This window comes from Cyprinodon tularosa, unplaced genomic scaffold (assembly GCF_016077235.1).
Source record: "Cyprinodon tularosa strain WSP-4 unplaced genomic scaffold, ASM1607723v1 ctg336, whole genome shotgun sequence".
NCBI lineage: Eukaryota > Metazoa > Chordata > Actinopteri > Cyprinodontiformes > Cyprinodontidae > Cyprinodon > Cyprinodon tularosa.
Window position 1 is genome coordinate 685,597 of NW_024039048.1, and position 20,902 is coordinate 706,498.

Genomic DNA, 20,902 nt, shown 5'->3' on the forward strand with positions numbered 1-20,902 from the left:
CTGCAAATATTAAATAAGCTGTAACATTTTTACAAACACCATGCAACTGTGTAAGAAAGTGCTAGATTTTATTTTCATTACAAAGTCCATGCAACTATCAGCTGTTTGAAAAGTTTTATTTTTATCTTTCATTTTATTTTTTGATATCTTTATTTTCAAGTACAGTTTGACATCAAATGTTTTTAATCATTTAAGAATTGCAGGAGGCAGATCATGATGAGCTGAACTAACTTTGCGAGTAAAATGGGTTATTGTTTAATTCCTAACCATGAAAATTATTTTCCAAACAAGGCAAAGAAACCTGAAAAAGGTGCGCTATTAAAGATATTAATTAAGTGTATTAATTACAGGGATTTACTGACATAAATAGTATATATAATCTATATATATGTTATCAATTATGACCTATAAACTCAAAGACTCAATCTTTATGTTTGTCTTGCCTTAGAAATTGTCATTTGTGGTGGCAGACAACTTTGCGCTTCGGCAGCACGGAGCTAGTAAGAGAGCTGAGGAGTACAGCAACAGTTTGGGGAGACCTGCCAGTACACAGCTCTAATGGCCCGGAAGAGGCTATGAATGACCCAGGCTATCTAAAGAGGCAAACTGCGATGGATTCAAGCAGAACAGTGGAAGATGATATTAGTTTACCGGGTGAAAAGAGGTCCAAAGGCAGGGGAAAATAGATATGGCTTACCGGAGGAGGATAGAGTGACATCACAGGAGCAGCCAGAGAGACAGCGTAGGAAGAGACGACCGCAAGCCAATGCTGGCATTTAGAGGCTAACTGCTGGACAAATGGACAGAGGGCCAGTGAGGATCACAGGAGCATGCAGCTCAAGTAAGCAGAGGAGCATGATGAGGGAAGAACCAGCTGGTCCGTGTCTGCGCTGGAGGTAGGATACCCAAAGGTCTTTCTAGGGCTAAACTAAAATGGCTTTGTTAAAAGCTTGATGCTGTGATTCTCACGGCTCAGAAGAGAGGACCCCCGTATTCAAGGAAGACACACAGTGGGATTATTCAAAAAGCATTTATTTTAAAAATCAAATCTGCGGTAGCAGCAGCTACGGTTTCTAAGGCAGGAACCTCTGCAGGAGAGAAACACAGGTTAGTGACCATGATGTTCTGATGCACGTGAGTCACTAACTAGGTTTAACAGTTCAGTCCATGCCCAGAGAAGGAGGTAGGATCCTGCTGGTGGGCAGCCAACAAGATGCGGCAGCACAGCCCAGAGTGTCCCAGACGCTGCAGCCCCAGAGGACGGAGAACAAGCAGGAGACAAGATCCGAGCAGACAAAGGAAGGCAGGGAAATCTAGAGGCCGAAGCTAAAGCTGGGGTTGAGGATGTGCTCAGGATTCAGAACCAGGAGATCAGAAGTCCGAACCGGTTTTGAAGGGTAATCCAGGTTTGTGACAGAAAACGGCTCCCGGTTCAGCAAACATGCAGAATCCAGCAGGAGTCCAAAGAAAGTTCAGACAAACAGATCAGAGGGGAACGGGCAGGCTCAGTTGTTGAAAGGCAGAACTGGATTAGGTAATCAGAAACACTAATGTAATGCTGGAACGGTCTCACCACTGACTCAATAATAATCTTGCCTGACAACTGAAAGCAGACTGGAACTGGCAGGCTCAGTGGTTGTGAGGCAGAACAGGAAATCAGAAACACTAAGGTAACACTAGAGACACTCTCCCCACTGTCTCGAGAGATAAATCTGGCCCTGATAACTGGTAGCTGGCAGCTTAAATAGAGGCAGGAGCAGGTGGATCAGATGAGCAGTACTGAGAAACCGGGCAGAGTTAGACAAGTGAATGAAATGAGTAATTAAGCCAGTCATCAGTGCCAAGATCATAACAGCAATCTAAAGCAGGTGCCCTTCTTCCTTCTAGTTACTATTGAATAAAGGCTGCAACTGCCACAAAAACAGAAAACAATTGTTTACAATTTATTATATGGTTCTGCCAGAGCCTTACGAGAGCCCCACTGATTCCTTACTGTTACTTTCACCAAGGAGATTATGGTAAATGGTAAATGGCATGTACTTATATAGCGCCTTTATTCAAGTTAGGAGACTTGACCAAAGCGCTTTACACTACATTAATTCACCCATTCACGCACACACTGATGGTGGCAAGCTACATTGTAGCCACAGCTGCCCTCAGGCTTACTGACAGAAGCGGGGCTGCCGTACACTGGCGCCACCGGGCCCTCTGACCACCATCAGTAGACAATGCAGGTGAAGTGTCTTGCCCAAGGACACAACGACACTGAAAGTCGGAGTCGGGGCTTGAACTGTCAACCCTTCGATTTCGATTTTCGATTTTGATTTCTACTCCTACATCCAACACCACTATCGCCCCCTTATTATGTTTAGGAAAGCAGGATAAATGTTAACGTTATAGATGGATTAAAATGAAATTGTTACCAGAGGCACGCCTCGTGTCAAGGAACAATTCATTTAAATTTCGTAATGGTCCAGATCATGTGCGAGTTTTAGCTATAGGTTTAAATCACAATATGGGGAGAAATCTCCTGCTTTAGCGAAGGTCTGCTCTCTCAGAGTTTCTAGCTGTAAACGCAGTGATGCAATTATGGATTTTATGTAATTTTTTCTAAAGCCATCTACTTAAAAAATTCCTATAAAAATAACCACAGATGACAACATCAAATTTCATTTCCCTGAGTTTCTGCTGAACAAAATCAGTTACACAACATGATGCCGCCATCACCTTGTTTGACCGTAGTGATGGTGTGTTAAGCATAATGTACTGTATTCTTTTTCTATCACACATACCACCGTAGACCAAAGTATTATATTTTAGTATGATGCAACCAGAGCATCTTATGGCTATTCTTTCAACAATGGCTTTCTTCTTAATATCTAAAAGTTGTTCCTTTCAGAAAAGAGAGTTGTTAATCTCTACAGCTCCTTTAGATTTACCATAGGCCTCCTGCCAGCTTCTTCTATTACTGTTCTCCCATTGGGCATCAGCTGAGGTGGGCTGCATTGTTTTAGTAGGTTTTCAGCCATGTGATACTATTTCCATGGTCTGTGAGATACTCAAAGCATGAGATCATGTTTTATGACCTGACCTTGGGTTAAAGTTCTCCCCAAATTTCAACCTGACCGGTATGCTTTGTTCCTTTGGCTTTCTGAAGCTGTTTGCACACTCTTGCTCTCTTAAAACTCTGCGCAGAATTCAGATTTTACAGTGAAATCATGCTATCCACTCTTCAAATATTTACATACAAGGTGACCTTGTTTGCACCTTCTTTGACTTCTATGCCAATATGTGACAAGTGAATTTCTCCGCTGTGAGATCAATAAAGCTCACCTAATCTAATCTAATCTAATCTAAACTTCTGAATTCCCTTCCTTTCATATGTTTTAAAGGTATCAGAGTAAATGGATTCAACTACAAAATATAGTTTTCCTTTTTTTTATAAAATATTTTTGTATAATTTGTTCTCAAGATCAGAGTTATCCAATTACTTTCTTATGTTATCTATTCGATAAAATCAAAACAAAATAGATTGAAGTTTGTGGTTCAAATATGGAAGGGTTCAAGTAGGATTATTTGTTTTGCAATTGACTGTATCAAAGGAATAAATGTTTTTGACAGATGAGGAGAGGGGTTTAAGAATGTCATTTATCAAACAGCACAGAGACCAATTAGATCCAGGTGTCAGTTCTAATTATAAGCTGATGTTGTGCTAACCATCCACTCACATATTTTTTTTCCCATTCAGCTTATTCTTATTGCTTTTTGTTTTTTAAATAATTCCTCTTCTTTTCCAAAAACCTTATGCCAAAAAAGGAGATGAAGGGCCTATGGTCAGAAGGCGGAAACATATGGGATCAATTGGATTTGGTTCAACCTATAGTAAATATTTCTTCTAGTCAAAAACAGAGGAGAGAGGTTTGCCTCACATGTTATACAAGTCTGCTGTAGCTGTTTTTGATTCCTTTCTTTGTCAGATTTTCCGAAGCCTGGCTTGCCGACTGTGGGTCAATTTAGTCTTGTTGAAAAACAGCCTCTGGGTTGCAAAACCTGCCAGATATCATTTTCTTATTTTTCCTTGTCTAGATTTTTCCATAAACAGCCCCACAGACTGCAGGCTTTGGTTTTGCTTCCAAACATGATCTACTAACCATTTGTTAAGAGTGCTCTCCCAGGGATGCTTTACCTGGACATGCAAAATTAGAGGTGAATATAACAATTTTCCAGGACTCATCAAAATGCATTAATTATTTAAGCGCTTGTATTTTATGATAATGATCCCCCCTTACATTTCACGCCCTGACTCCCATTACTTGAGCCTCCCATCTTCTCCCTTTCCCTCCCCTTTCTCCCTCTGTCTCTCCATCAATACTCAACACTCCTCCCACTCTTTCCTTCTTTCTCTCTGATTTTCTCCAGAGACTTTCAGTGTTTGAACACCACATTGTTCTTACCGCTTGGCCCTCCACTCAAAAAAAGAGAAACACAGGTAAGCTTGCATGGATTTGAGATTTCCTCTATGAATATTTTTCTTTATTCCTGTTTTCCGGATGGAAGTACTGGTGCTGCAGGGCTTTGGCTGATGCCTAAAACAGAGAAGGGAATAATACATCTGCCTGCCAGAAAAACAACTCTTGAATGTTATGATTTAGATTTTGATGGCTAAATATAAAATGTAGATTCTTGAAATGTTTTGCATTTCAAACTAAAGGGAGTAATTCCTAATTGCTTGATCCAGAGACTCTATGAATGTTCAATGGGTCTGTAATTAATCAGTAAAGGAAAACATTATCTGCAGGTTTGATTCTGTAAACATATCCCGAAAAAACACTTTTTTACTTTATTTTTTTTTATGTATCTCAATGCCATTAGCATTGAGATACATTAATGTTTAAAAAGTAATGTTGAAAAAAAAAAGTTTTGTTATTTATTGTTACTTTGCATTTATTTAAATCATTGTTATTTATTTTAGGATTCAAATGCAGTCATTTAGCTTCTTTTTTTCTATCATTGATCAAGAATTATGAGGTTCCAACTACTTTGTATTGAGTCATATGACTAAAATACCAAGAACAGTGGGTGTGGCTATTATGTATATTTAGCATGTTTGACTTTTTTCACCACTGTCAAATGTTGATGTTATTTTATTTCTCCATATGTTATTGTTTATTGCTTTAACATTTAATGTTAACAAATTAATCATCAAAAGCAGCTCTAGTACTTATCTTTCCTGCTAAACCTATTGTTTTGTCATAAAATTATACGGTTCTAATGATACAACTAAAAAAAGATATTTTTTTAATCCTGAAATGTTGGCCAGAGAGGTCAGTCCACAGTCCTTTTGTAAGTACTGTCCAGTAATAAATCAATACTTGATCAGGGATCCTTTGCATGCATCACAGCCCCAATGCAGAATGGCATAGAGGGGATCATTCTGTGGTTCTGCTGCATTGTTCCACTGAGTAGATTTCATCATTCTTTTGACTTTAGCAATAATGGTTACTAGAAACAACTATGTATCATGACTCTTAAAACACTGACTCTATATGCAGTCACCTTCAACCCTTAAATTAGCTTTAATGTTTTTTTTAATATTGAATTTTCCTCTCAAACGTACCTTAGAATGCTTGGTTAGGGCACCCTGTAAACAGCCAACCATTGCAGTGACCTTAAGTGTCTAAGGGCATTAAGTGACTACTAACAGGATCCTCCCCTAGATTGTGTAGGCAACAGCCTGCCCATTTAATGTTTTCTCAGTGATATTAACTTTTAATATCATAACATTATAATATATTAAAATACTTGAAAAGCATAATTGTATAATTAATCTATAAGGAATATGTTCACATTAAGCTGAATTACTATAATAAATAAAATATGTCTCATATTTAATTGTGGAAGAGTATTTTTAATGAATGTTTTCTTCAAATGTCTTCTGTCTGGTTCATGTAACCTTAATGTGTTTTTTTGTCAGCTTTTCTTTCTTTTCTCCTATCCGCAGAAGCCATGTTTCCCCTACGTGTCACCGTCCTCTTAATTCTATCCAACCTTGCCCTGTGCCAGTATTATGATTACGACTACCAGCCTGTTTCCATGCTTGGACCATCAGGGCCAAACTGCAATCAAGAATGCGATTGCCCAATCAATTTTCCAAGCGCAATGTATTGTGATAACCGCAAGCTTAAGTTTGTCCCTATAGTTCCATCTGGCATCAAGTACCTGTATCTCCAGAACAACCTCATTGAAGAGATAAAGGCTGGAGTTTTTGATAATGTTACTGACACCCTGCGCTGGCTGGTGCTTGATCATAATATGATAACCAATGCTAAGATAGAGAAAGGCACAATCGACAAACTATCGGCCCTGGAGAAGTTCTTCTTCAGCAACAATGAAATCACAGAGGCAATTATCCCTCCATCAAAGTCCCTTGAAGAGCTGAAGATGATGCACAACAAGTTGTCCAAGTTTCCCTCTGGACGCTTGACTGACATGGAGAATTTGACCTCTATTAGTCTTCAGCACAATGAGCTGACTTCTGAGTCCATTGCAGATGCATTCAAAGGGCCAAAGAAGCTGTTGTCATTGGACCTGAGTCATAACAAGCTGAAGAAGCTGCCGGCAGGAGTCCCTACTTCACTGGAAATACTCTATGCTGATTATAATGAGATTGACAAAATCGGAGCAGGGTATCTGAAAAAGCTTCCTAACCTTCGTTACCTGAGGGTTTCCCACAACAAACTGCAGGATTCTGGGATTCCCTCTGGAGCTTTAAATGTGACTTCACTCGTGGAGCTGGATCTTTCATTCAACAAACTGCAGTCAATCCCTGAGATCAACGAGCAGCTGGAGCAGCTCTATCTCCAGGCCAATGAGATTAGCAGTAAGTTTATACTCAGTGTTCGAAGATAATTTGGTATAGAACGAGGGAACATATTCAAATACTAATAAAGGACATCCACGTTATTTAACACAAGAGTTCATGATTAATCTTTTACCTGAATTTTGTTAATAGCAACTGGTAAAAAGTTAAAATGAACCCCAGCCATTTTCACAAAGTCATTCGCTGTATATGAACGTCTGCCTCAACCCAAATCCCTCAGTCACCATATAGAGCGGGGACTATATAGTTGACTTTACAGTGAACTCAGTTAATTGATAATTGACTGTTAGGACAGATAATCACTACTTTTCACTCCCCGTTGGTCGCATGACTCTGGCTCCCCACAAAGTGCCAGCTCCTTCTTTGTTATCTGTTGCTGTCGTTGGGTAGTGACAGCCTGTGGTCACATTGTGCCGCTGTGACAACAGATCCCATGATATATCTGCTTGTGTAGTGACCATGGATGGTCACTACGTTGCAAGCTGCATTTTGGGAAATCTCGAATTCACTACTTTTTCATCCACTAGATGCTCAGACACGCATCTAAAATGGCGTAACTACCAAATAATGCCCTATATAGTGATAAGGGCAAACATTCTGACATGGCCATTGATTTTGCACCACTCCCTCTTATTGGGCAATAATGTGGCAATAATGGAAACTAACAGCTCTCCTTTAACTTAAGGATCTTTCCAGCAGAACGTTTCAATGCAAGCTGCAATCTGCTTTAAGGGCTGGGGATTTGAGAAACCCGGACAGGCCAAACAAAAACCCAATCCTAGTCTCAATCACTCTTTAGAAAGGGGCCAGTAGATGAAAAAAAAAAAGCTTTTCCTCCCTTGATGAAGGAAAAAAAGATCATTTAAAATAATGTGTCGAAAACTATAACTTAATAAACAAATAAATTACATCTCAATTGATAGTGGTCAACAAAAACACACCAGTCCACACATCCACTCTCCTGCATTAACAGTCCAACCTTTATTTCATGTATGGCTTTAACAGGTCCAAGCTTTTATCAAAGCAATGAAGTAGGATAGGCTTTAAAGAGCCATGAGAGAAACAATGACATTAAAAATGACCCGACTGTATGGGCTATTGCAGAACCCAGGATAAACCGTGTTTAAAAATGTATCATGTCGTTATCTCAAGATGATGATGTATGTTTCATACATGTAACATCCTGAAAAGAGGAGTTTCTTATCTAGGAGGAAAACAGCTGGATTTATCCATTTAGGCTTTTTTTCTCAAAAAGAGTAGACATTCTTGTGAAATCCCAAAAGAATAAAAGTGTTTATGCCTCAACACAGATCAAGATAATCCTACTATCAGCTTATTAAAGTAGAATATTGAACTAAAGCTTTCAGAAAACAGAACTACAATTGCTTGACCAAACTGAATAGTTCAGTGTTGGTCATTTTAATTTATTTGCAATTTTGAAGTTCTGCAGTTTAAATGTTTAACAACCTGCTTTTTCAGATACATAAAAAAGAGAATACCTAAAAAAATATCAGTTTAACTGAGTAATCATAATCCCTCAGATATGTAAGCTGTTCCAAATAAGAATCCTAACTGATATAATACAGAGAGAAAAAAATATTTAAATAATGACATAGGATTTGTTTGTGGTGTATACGAGATTTAAGCATTACCAACATCAAATTTCTTAAAAGGTTATCAAAATATTTACATGGAACCTGTTTACAATAGCTTTCATTTATTGTCAGTAGCTATATATAAAGTCTATGTTGTGTAGTCAATGTTTTGTTAAAACTGTTTAATTCACATCCAAAATACTGATCATTTAAAGCCATACATTCATCATCAATAACATCATATAGGAAGGATTACAAATTTGGGATAATTTAAATGTTTATCATTTGTTTCTGATCATCCACAGAGTTTGACTTGGCGAGTTTCTGCAAGTTCACTGGACCCCTGAACTATTCACGCCTCAAACATCTGCGTCTGGATGCCAACAACATCACACACAGCGACATGCCTGCTGAATCCGCAAACTGCCTGCGTCAAGCTTCCGATATCATGTTTGAATAAGGACCTCCATCCAGTGAAGGATTCCACCATCTACAGCTATGACAACTTCAACCCAAAGCCTTCTGGATTTAAGTCATTTCGTTTCCAACCTTTTGTAAAGCTCAATGTATGTGCACTTCCTCCAAGCATTATGCAAATATAAAATGTTCATAGTTATTTTATCCATTTCGCCTTTTATCTCTTTAGATATACTTAGTGAATTTTTTTCAAAATATAAAATGAAACAAGAAATGTATAATTTGATCGGAATACAATAAAACAGGAGACACACGCTTTAAACATTCCAACTTTGTATATAAATACACCAAATATTAACATATGGGAATGTGTTACTTTTTTAATTGTCCTAGTTTAGTCAGTTGTTAATGTCATTAAAATATATATAAATATATACTATCAATCAAGAAAAAAACTACATGCTTAGATTTCTGTGTGTAACGAAAGCAAATGTGAAATAGCAGTGCAGATTCATAACAGCTTTATTTTAACTTCTTGAATGTATTAAAGTGGTTAAAAAGAAGGTACCAGTGTTGTGAAATCACAGTTGCCTGCTTTAAATTTAACCCTTTATTATAGCAACAGCTTGAAGCCCAATAACTGTTTTGTTTTGATCAACTGAATGCCTACTGTACATTAAAATAACTTTTTTAAGCAACCAATAAGTAGTATGCTAATGTGCTTAATGTTTCATTCTCTCTGTATACTTGTAATAAGAAATAAATGAATAACCATGTCTGGAGTTTTTTTGTATTTTATTTTATTTTTTGCTTTCAGTAGAAGATGTACACAACGTGATATCCTTTTGTTGCTCAAAATTGTGCTTCTTGCACTGTTTGATATTAACTTAAGCCTTTTTGATCAATCTTTCTCTTGTTTTTAAGTTCTCAGCAATATAAAGATCTGATGCACATTTATGAACTTGTTGCTCTTCCTAGTTTAGTACATTACATTCTAACCAAACCTATGCAACAAACATGCAGTTATGAAACTCGAAATAAAATATGAAAGCTTAGTCTAGATTAGAAATTGCCCAATCTAAATATAACTGATTTTTTTTTATGCATAAAGAATAGGCATCAATTGATTTGGCCTGTATTAGATCAATTTCTCGGAATTTTAGACTTTAGAAGGCCTAAAATGATCTTCCTGATATCAACCACATAAGTTGGTTGGTTATGTAAAAGCTGTCACGATAAAATGCGTCCGCAATCTGAAAAAGAGTCAGAGGATTAAAACATTGACATCAATAGTTGGGCTTGACCTAAACTATTTCAACAGATCTCTCTCAATGCATACAAATCAGACTTTGAAGAAAGCTTAAGGAAATTAATTAATTGGAATAATCTTAAACAGATTATTGTGACGTCAAGAAAACACAAATTTGGTTTGGTCCAATTTAAAATCAAATAAAAGAGTTTTTTTTAATCTTTTATACAGTGTATTTACATACCTTATTGCACCAAGGCTAAATTGTATGTTTGCTGGTTTGATGTCTGATTTCAAAGTGAACGATATATTTTATTTATTCCCTCAAGCATTTTTCTATAAACAGTTGAACAACAAAAATGATCTCAAAAACCACCCTAAGTAACCCTCAACAATCCTTTAAAGGATCAGTAGCTGTCTTTCTGAAATAAGAATTAGGACTTACATTGCCTCCTCTGGGATTATTCTAAATGTCTTTTTTGATTCGCTGTTGTAACCCTGATACCAGTCAGGAGTTAGAAGAAAAATAAATCTACCATCTTCACACCCCCAAAACCCTTATTACATCGTGTAACATGTTTCCTTTAACCACTCTTTCTTATTTCACATGTTTTCATAAAGTCATTTGCACCAACTCTAAATCTAGGGCAATTTCCTCCCTCTCCCTCTGCTGTTGCCCTTATTTGAAATCCAGGAGTAAAGCTCCTGCTGTCTGTGTCTAGACAATAAAGTCCTTCATGAAGAGGTAAGCCTCAAATCTCTTTCCACTTCACACACTGAGTGCACATACAATCAGCTTTTGCGGCCTGGCAGTCCAGCTCCAAAGTTTATTCTTTAGAACAGACCATCTCCAGATGTTCTTCCTGTTGGCACTTATCTTCTTTGTCCATCCATCATCTTTCTCATCTGTTTCTCCTCTTGATTCCAGATTTCCTTTCACTTTATGCTTCTATCATGACCGACTATATTTTCAATCTTTTTCCTTACTTGAATATATATATATATATATATATATATATATATATATATATATATATATATATATATATATATATATATATATATATATATATATATATCCATCCATCCATCCATTATCTTACACGCTTGTCCCAATTGGGGTCGCGAGGGGTATTGGTGCCTATCTCCAGCAGTCAATGGGCGAGAGACGGGGTACACCCTGGACAGGTTGCCAGTCCATCGCAGGGACACACAGGACAAACAACCATTCATGCACACACTCACACCTAAGGACAATTTAGAGAAGCCAATAAACCTAACAGTCATGTTTTTGGACTCTGGGAGGAAGCCGGAGTACCCGGAGAGAACCCACGCATGCCCAGGGAGAACATGCATATATATATATATATATATATATATATATATATATATATATATATATATATATATATATATATATATATATATATATATATATATATATATATATATATATAATTTATTTTATTTATAAAAAAAAATTTCCCCATCTTTTAGCATTTCCATTTGTTAAACTCTGATTAGCCCAAAATAAAATGCAGGCTAATCAGAGCTCAAAGCCACATTTTCTGCACTTTTTTATCATCTACTTCAATATTTGTTTCTCTACCAGCATTACAATCCACCTTACTGAATGGCAAGTTTTTGTACACCTACTTCTTAATTCAACCTTGCTGATTAAAGTTTTAGTTTTTTTTAATGATTTATGTTAATCAGCATTTAGCACACATCTAACAAAAATTCAAATTTCTCCTGTATTTTGTAGAATGGCCTTAAGAAATATGCAAATCGGTCATGACATGATTATAAATCTACCGATTAAATGTTGACGAACACTGTGACCAAACTAGTATAAATGATGATGATATTGTTTTCCTAAAAGTTTGTAGGAGTGACAACAACTTTGAATTTGGTAAAACAGAAATATCTCTTCAAAAGGGTTTAAAGATGGAAATGAAGGCTTGATGTTTCTACTTTACCAGTGAGAAGTTGCTTTTCTTTTTTTCATGTCTTTACCAGTGATCAAACAAAAAAAGTGATGATGATGATGATGATGATGATGATGATGATGATGATGATGATGATGATGATGATGATGATGATGATGATGATGATGATGATGATGATGATGATGATGATGATGATGATGATGATGATGATGATGATGATGATGATGATGATGATGATGATGATGATGATGATGATATTAAAAGGTATAGAGGATGATCTTTTGTTTCTGGGTGGATCATCTAAATAAGTGGTCCTCCTAATTGTAAATCATTTTGGTGATATGTTTACATACTGTAAGGCTGTCCTACATGCTCTTCCCGTTAACTATCTTTGTCTGCGCATGCACACTTTCAGGCATATATGTGTGGTGAGCCACGGTTTCAGACAGTCATTGAAGCTCAACCTTTTTCAATGCGGTTCTTTGAAAATGGCCCGAGGGTCGTAAAAGTAAATGTCAATGAAGTGTATTCGAATAAAAGAAAGGCCTAAGAAGAGGCAGATATAACCCCGAATGCTTTGTGCAGAAAACTCTCCTCACAAAGCATCATGGGATTTGCTGTAACAGCGGCCATAGGCTGTCGCTACCCGACAGCGGCAACTAATAACAAAGATGGTGAAAGCACAGCACAGTGGAGAAGGAGTTACTTGACCAACGGGCAGCAAAAAGTAGTAATCATCTGTCCGAGCGGTCAGTCAACTGAGTTCGCTATAAATTCCACTATATATTCCCCACTCTATATAGTGACTTAGGGGTTAGGGCAGTTGTTTGGACACAGTAAGCTTGTATGAGCAATTAGAACAGCAACTTTTTAACAGAGCGTGCACGAGGAGAAATGGGTTTTGCATGCTCTCACACACGTAAAATAGGCGTTCCCTCTGGGGAGCAGGTACAGGGTTGTACATGGCAGGATGGAGATGGCAGGTCTTTTAAAAAACTCACAAAAATCTTCCACTATACCTTTAAGCCAAAATGAAAAGGAGACAGTATAAGGACTATTAACCCTATTTCATAATTGTCAGGGATTGGTTGTGGTAGAGGACCCAAATGCAGAGGCAGAGAGGCTGAGGAGATTTCTTCAGAGTTTAATGGGGGCAAAAACAGTAACAAAGGCAGGAATGCAAAAATCCAACTAATAATCAAAGCAAACCAGAACTATGGAGACATCTGGGGGAAACCAAACACGAGGAGCCAGGGAGAGACGAGGAACGTGGACAACAGCACGGGAGGACAGCAAAGACAAGGAACCAACAAAGAGTGAGAGCAGAGGGAGAGCATATATAGCTGAGAGAGACAAAGGGAGGGCTAACGAGCAGACAAGGAGCAGGTGTGAGAGGAGACAATGAGGGAGCCAAGGGGCAAGGAACATACACACACAAGAGGGCAAAAGAGGACAACAGAAAAACATGAGAACTAATATAAATCTAGAAATACAATGAAACTGGAATTAAACCAATAAATCTAGAAAACAAGGAGCAAAGTAAAGAACAGCAGAACCAAGACCAGGACAATAATATCCTTTATTCTGTACAAGAGTTCTATTGAAATTCTAAATATTGTGTGATAACATGGTTGCACGAGTTTAAACACCTATTAGGTTATTTTCAGCCTTCAGTTCTGTTTGGTACAAGTCTACTAGCATCCCAAACCTGTTATGACATCACTTTTATAGCTGGACTTTGACTAGGCTGTGTTAGGATATAGGTCAAATTATGTGAGGATCAATGTCTAGTATTTTTAATCCATATACTTTGTTTTTAGGCATTTTTAAAAAGGTATTTTATAAAGACAAAAAGAAACAATATAAAATATTTTGTAGTGGACCCAATTTTAAAAACATACCGTAGGTGCGGCTTAAGTACATATTTTACAAAGAATTATGTTCAAAGAGTACCTTTGGGGGGGGCTTTCTTCTTTATTAGGGATAAAGAAAGACAAGAATTTGCCTTAGGTTGTAAGAAAAGAGGAGCAAGTAGCCCTTCTATAACCTCACCTGTCAGCCTAAGGCCTGTTTGTTAAAAATGAGCAATAAACTGACCCAGCACCCATCCTCAAGAGTTATGGGCAAAAAGCATACCCTTCTTGAAGGAATAAAGGGTTTAGTTGGTTTGGTTTCCAGTATTTTATCTCTCCAGGGCCAACAGAGGGCCGAAGATTTCAGAATAAAATGTAAAAGAGGTGGGAGAAAAACAGCTGGGCTGGCAGAAAAAGTTAAGTGACAATTTCTGAAAGGACATCCCAGCTTACAGTCGTCCTCCCACCAACAACACATGCTCTATCCACTCGGTTCACCCGGTGTGCAAGGTGTTGCATTGGGAAGATCTAACAACAGCAACTAAGGTTCAAGTGCTGTGGAAGAGGACAATCATCACTGGAGAGGAATCATAGCCAGACCTCAGCTGGCTGCAGGCAAATCTTTCACTTCATCTGGAAAACCAGGTAAAATTGATAGTTTATTCAGATATTTTGATAAATACTTGCAAAATGTTGCAGTTGATGTTTTAATGATGAATTAAATGACTGCAGTGATTTTGTTATTTTGTTTCCACTCTTCAGAGTTCTTGCCAAAGCTTAAACATGCATGACAAAAAGAAAAGTTAAATATAATGTGTTTTAGGGATTTTATATACATAAAATGTTACATTCCATTTAGCTTCACTTTGCAAACATACTATTATGAATTTTCCAAACAAGATGGATCAGTATAATTCACCTCTTTACAATAATTACCCATAAACAAAGCTGCCTTCTCCCAACTCTAGATATACTGATCCATGCTAACAAACTCCCACAAACTGCAAACTCATGTGGTGTATTTCAGTAAAGCTATAAAGTGGATACAATTCTGCAAATTCATATTGCACAAATGAAGGCTGCTGTGTAATTACATCTGCTGGCTCACTGTAAAAGACCCTGGCAGAAAATTTGCACTTTGAGAATCCCCAGCATGTGTTTCTCTTTAGTTTCCCAGGCACATTGTTGCCATTATTTGTTTTCAGTAAACATGTGTTTCATTTTACGGGCATTGTAAAGCCCTGACTCACAGTTCGGCATCAAATTTTGCGCACAAGATAATTTTCTAGTCAGATATGCCGTCAGTTCTAGCAGCTCTTTGCTATTTTATTCAATCAATGTACATTACTGAAACCCTGATGTTTTAAAACAAAGCAACACTTTGAAGTGTATATGTTTTCCCTTGGAGATACCAGTGAAAACATTCATAATGTACACATGGGCCATGCGCTAATATTGTCTCTTGAAGAGATGATTAAACCCACATGGCTTGAAGATAATCATTGTGCTTTGTCATGATAAAAAAAAGTATTAAAACCTGTCTACTACTACTACTGTTGATATAAACAAAATCCTATTTTGGGTTAACAATCCATTAGGCAATCTGCAGAGTTTGTGCAATTCAACTATCAATCAACATAAATACACCATAGGAAGTAAAGTAGAAACTTTAATGGGCTTGCACTGCTGATCATGGATAAGTGTTGCTCCTAAGCTCACAGGTAGGCGAGGATTATCCTGCAGCATTTACGCCTTTGCCATCATTGACAGAAACTGGCACAGTCCCATGCCTGCCTGTTGAAAGGCCAGTAATCCTGATGTTATCTGGCTTCTGCACGACAATTTATATTGCATTCTTGTTGCAAAATCTTTTTACAGTTAGTGTAACCTCTGTCTTTTAAAACCTCTTGCACCTACAGCTAATATTTTTAACTTTCAGCATTGTTGTGAGAGGAATAATGATCTCATTGCAGCATAGATCAACAATGTGCAGTCACGCTCCAAAATACTCTCAGTGAAAATCTTCAGGCAAAATATATTTTATATCCAACTTATTTCAGCTGATCTAATGCCAGTTCAAAAACGTCTTTTTAGGTCATCTTACATGACAAAAAACAATAAAAAAAATTATATGAAATCCTGTGTAGACAAATTGAATTATAATTAATCTTCCCAATTTGTATTAATTATATGAATTTAGATAAGACTGAATTTATTCATATACACTCCTGTTCAGTAAAACTCATTAAATACTATCTAATGAGTTACATAAATTACATATTAAGTAAAGTATCAGAAGGGGTCCTACCAAGTGCATCTAGTCACTGACTTTGCAGCAATCAACAACCCAAGCAAGCTCGCCCTGATTGTAGGGAGGACCCATCAACCTTTATGAGAAGAAACCTCCAGCAGAACCAGGCTCTATATGAGAGGTCAAGTGTTGATCAGGGGTTCTCAAGGAGTTAAGGGCAGTAATAGCCCATTCAAATCCTAAATTAACAAAATAATAAAACAAAAACAACATAAGCAAAACTAAAGATAAGAAAATGGACCAGGAACACTCAATGTGGGTAAGGAGAACAAAACAAGTATGCAGTTATTAGCAACCATTATTCCTCAAGTGATACGTCCCATAAAATGGGCAGAGGTAATTACAGTATGACTGAACAGTGGGTTTCAAACTGACTTTAGACCCTTAATTTTCATTGTTGTAAGCTGTAAACTTTTCCAACTTGCAGGGTAATTTACCCTAATTGTACTGTCAACATATGACGCACAAATGTAGCTCAAATGTCGATAAAGGACATTGGATTAATTTGTTAAGAGGAGCCAGCATTGGGAGGAAGGACTGTCCATGTGGACATTAGCAGTCCACGAGCAAGAACATCTAGGCAAAGTGGGCCATGTCTCTAAAAGTTAAAAATACTTAACAACCTATACAGAAGATTATGAACCCTCTTGTTGGGTCCACCTGATTGGCTAAGAACAGCTTAAAGTTCATCCTGAGCGACAGGTTGGCACATGTTGAATGAAACAAGCTGTGGTACAAATACAGGGAAGTAAGAGGGGCATCCCTGTCATTTCAGACCACGCTTAATCATTTCCCAACGAAGGACGCTACAAAGAGAAACTTTGAAGAATTAAAGGTAAGAAGAACTTCCAAAGAAAAGAGGTTACTCATGCTTCCATGTGATTATAGGTGAAGAAGTATATTAGAATGACAAACATCAAAATGTTCTCTATGATTTAGTGATAGAAACAGATCTGTTTTCTATTGTTGGTCAGTGTTTTGTCTACCAGGCTACTTGATGCTTGATGGAATTACATCTCTACCATAATGCCACATTTTGTGTACTAAATAAGGGTAGAAAGCTTTAGCCTCTGTAACCACAGGCACAACTCTGAAAGGAGGTGATTCAAACTTTGTCTTTGAAGTGAGCTCATCTGTGGAAAAAGCTTTGCCTATGCAAAATGAGTTCCAGACAATCCTGCAGCGCATCAAGAATTTAAACAAGCACCAGATGGCAGCTAAGACAAGTCAAGCAAAAGTTTAAAAAGGAAGACTGACAGGAGATGAAAAGAAATCCTCCAGATCTTTTCTAATCCTCTTGTAATTTGTATTTTTGAGTTTATGTGAATTTATGTTCTCTGTCACATACATCTAATCCATACATAATGCATATGCCATCAATTGCATCTTTAATTACTTAAGCTGTTCTTAATCAAGATGTTTAGGGAGCATTGTTGTAGCTTTTTATAATTACAAGAAAACAAGGAGCATCTTGCTACTGAAGAGCCAAGAGTAAGTTTTATCTAATGCAAGAGAAAGTTGACAAGGCTCAACAGCCAGTCTCCTGATCTCTGTCTTTGACATCAAAGTAATAACAGAAGAAGAAACAATGACTTTCAGGCACTGTTTTTTTTTATTAGCACTTAAATTAAGCTCTATTTAATGCTGGAAATGTAGACTTTATTCCTCTATACTCTATCAAATGCCTTATGAAGACTCTTCAAAGTTACGTTCTTAAAGAATGTCTTATTGTTCACTAGCCATTAAGCTAATTACATTTTGTGTTTATCTGATCTTTCAGGTTGACATGGCTACCCTCCAGGAGCTTTTCAGTATTTTGTGCCTGATAACTCTAGTTGTCAGCCAGGACATGCCTTACGAGGAACTTCTTGCCCAGATCCAAGCCTGTCCAAAGGAGTGCAGCTGTCCCCCAAACTTCCCCCGTGCAGTGTACTGTGACAACAAAGGGCTAAAGAGCTTCCCTAAAATCCCCCCCTACACATGGTATCTCTATCTGCAGAATAATCTACTTGAAACAGTGCCAACAGATGCGCTGCAGAATGCAACGCAGCTGCGCTGGCTGAACCTAAACCGCAACAAAATTACAAGTGACGGAGTAGACAAAGGTGTCCTGGGTACAATGAAACACCTGGCTCACCTATATATGGATGATAACCTGCTGTCCACTATACCATCTCCACTCCCAGTCAGCCTTGAGCACTTACGTCTCTCTCGCAATCGCATCTCCAAAATTCCTGCTGGAGTGTTTGTTGGTATGGATAAGGTAAATTTGCTAGATCTCCAGGGGAACAAGCTGATGGATGATGCTGTCACTGAAGTGAGCCTAAAAGGTCTTACCAACCTGGTTCAAATCAATCTTGCTAAGAACCAGCTCAGTAATATGCCCCTTGGACTGCCACCCACAACCACCCAGCTTTTTCTAGATGGTAACAACATTGAAAAAATTCCTGCTGACTACTTCAAAGGTTTGCCAAAAATGGCTTTTCTAAGGCTCAACCACAACAAACTTGGCAGCGGTGGTGTTCCAAAAGATATTTTTAATATCTCCAGTATGCTGGACCTACAACTGTCTCACAATCAACTGACAGAAGTCCCATTCATTCCGTCAGGCCTTGAACACCTTTACCTGGACCACAACAAGATTGCAAGTATGTTATAATGCAAGAAAAAAAAATTCGGGGAACCTAAAGGGTTGTTATTCATCTGTCTTATGGCATTTCTATTTGTTTCTTTCCAGGTGTGAATGGCTCCTCAGTATGTCCCATCTCTTTTGATTCTCTGGATGACTCCGTGAATGAAAGTCTGCCAAAACTGCGTTATCTCCGACTGGATGGCAATGAGATCAGTCCACCAATTCCCAGGGATGTGGTCATGTGCTTTCGTCTCCTTAGGTCTATTGTTATCTAACCACAAAGCAACTACGTAAATGTTGCATGCTAATTTGGTAATTCACAACTATTGAAAGGACGTTGATGTTTTTCCAATATATGAGAATTGCAAAGTTTAAGCTAACATCAAGTTTTTCATTGTTACATCTTGGGAAGCCTTTGAAGTGGAACAGGAATTAAATCTAAAAGAAACACACTGATCAATAGTTGTTCTTGATATAAAATTTGCTGACCACTAGTTGTGCCTTATGTCAGTGAAAAATAAACTGTGTGTAGACTTCTAAACTTAAAGATAGTACAGTCTAACAAGTGTAAATAAATACAGGAAGCAAACTGTATGTGTTAATGGAATGTCTAGAGATTTCGGACTGATTTTTTTAAATTGCAAAATCTCCATATTCTTATTTTTCTTTTGCTATTTTGTATTTGTAGGCAGAGGCTAAATAAACAGTCCTGTGTTAAAGGTTTTTATTTTTATTTGCTTATAATAAGAAACTGTCTCCTTTAAATATGTATAAATATATAAAGTTGGTAATTTATTTGTATTTAATATTGGGAAAAGGTGAGTAGAATACTGTGAATACTCAAGGCCAACAATGCTTATTGTTTTGCATACCAACAATGTGAATTATGCCAACTTTTTTTATCCTGGTCTTTTTTTTCCTGAATACACCGAGCAGGAGGTTCCATTTAAATTCTGATAAATACAAATAAAACATCTCAAAATAATCATGTCATACCATGTGATTGTGTCATTATCATGGGTTTTTTTTCACTACCAAAATACATTCACATAAGCATTGAATATCAAACCCATTTAGCCATTCGAGGTGCGTAATATATTTAATTAGACTGTAAACACAATTGATAACCATCATATGCATCATAAGCTAGTAAACAAAGTTTAAAACAAACGTTTAAGATGTTCTTTTTAAGTTGTAGCTGACTATTTGTTCAAAGCCCACCATAGTAGGGATGTGAAATCATTTATCTAATCAATATTTGGACTGATTATATATTGTTCTGTGAGCATGTCATTTAGACAAGGCAGACAACACTGATGTCATGTTCTTCAATTGTATTTAACACAGTTCAGCCCGACTTACTTTGTGAGATACTTCAGAAGACTGGGGTGGAGGCATCAACAATTGCAGTTTGTTAGACTGAAGGATCAGCTGTCTGATCAAGTAGTCAGTTATCTGCAGAAATACTCAGATGAATCTGTAGTCATTGGTTGCATAAAAGATGGACAAGAAGCTGAGTACAACAAGTGGAAGTGTAAACTGAGCTCAAATCATGGCCAGACAGATAACTCTGTGCACTCTCTATGGAATAACTTTCTAATGGTAGTGGGGAAGACACTTATGAAATCTACTGGACCTGCATCCCATGCTTCAAAGTCTCTTTCCAGAGGGCAGCAGAGAGAACCGTGGTGGGGTGTGAGGGGTCATTTATGATATCACGGGCTCCGGACACGCAGCGCTGGGATGAAATGTCTTTAATGGAGGGAAGAGTAGCCCTAATGATCTTCCCTGCTATTCTCACGACTCTTCTCACCTTTTTCCAGTCTGAGGTGCTGCAGCCTCCCCACCACACAGTTAGAAAGCTGGTCGCAACGCTCTCTATGGTGCTTCTGTAGAAGGTGGTGAGGATGGGTGGGGGCAGGTGGGCTCTCCTCATCCTCTGCAGGAAGTACATGTGCTTTTGTGCTCTTTTGACCAGTGAGGTGGTGTTTACTGTACATTCCAGGTGAGGGTGTC

At 37.7% G+C, this 20,902-nt stretch overlaps 1 protein-coding gene across 1 annotated transcript; it reads left to right on the forward strand.

Moving 5' to 3' along the window:
* Positions 1-4,334: 4,334 nt before the first annotated feature.
* Positions 4,335-19,889, forward strand: LOC119789362 (podocan-like). The gene is made up of 6 exons (XM_038294222.1): positions 4,335-4,489; positions 6,002-6,880; positions 8,781-8,929; positions 17,030-17,089; positions 18,035-18,902; positions 18,992-19,889. Exons 2-6 carry the CDS (start codon positions 6,007-6,009, stop codon positions 19,159-19,161), a joined length of 2,121 nt encoding a protein of 706 aa, XP_038150150.1. The 5' UTR covers positions 4,335-4,489; positions 6,002-6,006; the 3' UTR covers positions 19,162-19,889.
* The last annotated feature ends 1,013 nt before the right edge of the window (positions 19,890-20,902 follow it).

What these genes read in the sequence shown, in the direction of transcription:
- LOC119789362 (XM_038294222.1), top strand. Translation starts at nt 6,007, where the DNA reads ATGTTTCCCCTACGTGTCACCGTCCTCTTAATTCTATCCAACCTTGCC. An exon ending in AAGCTTCCGATATCATGTTT is followed by an intron (nt 8,930 to 17,029) that starts GAATAAGGACCT and finishes CTGTCATTTCAG; the next exon opens with ACCACGCTTAATCATTTCCC. An exon ending in GGACCACAACAAGATTGCAA is followed by an intron (nt 18,903 to 18,991) that starts GTATGTTATAAT and finishes GTTTCTTTCCAG; the next exon opens with GTGTGAATGGCTCCTCAGTA.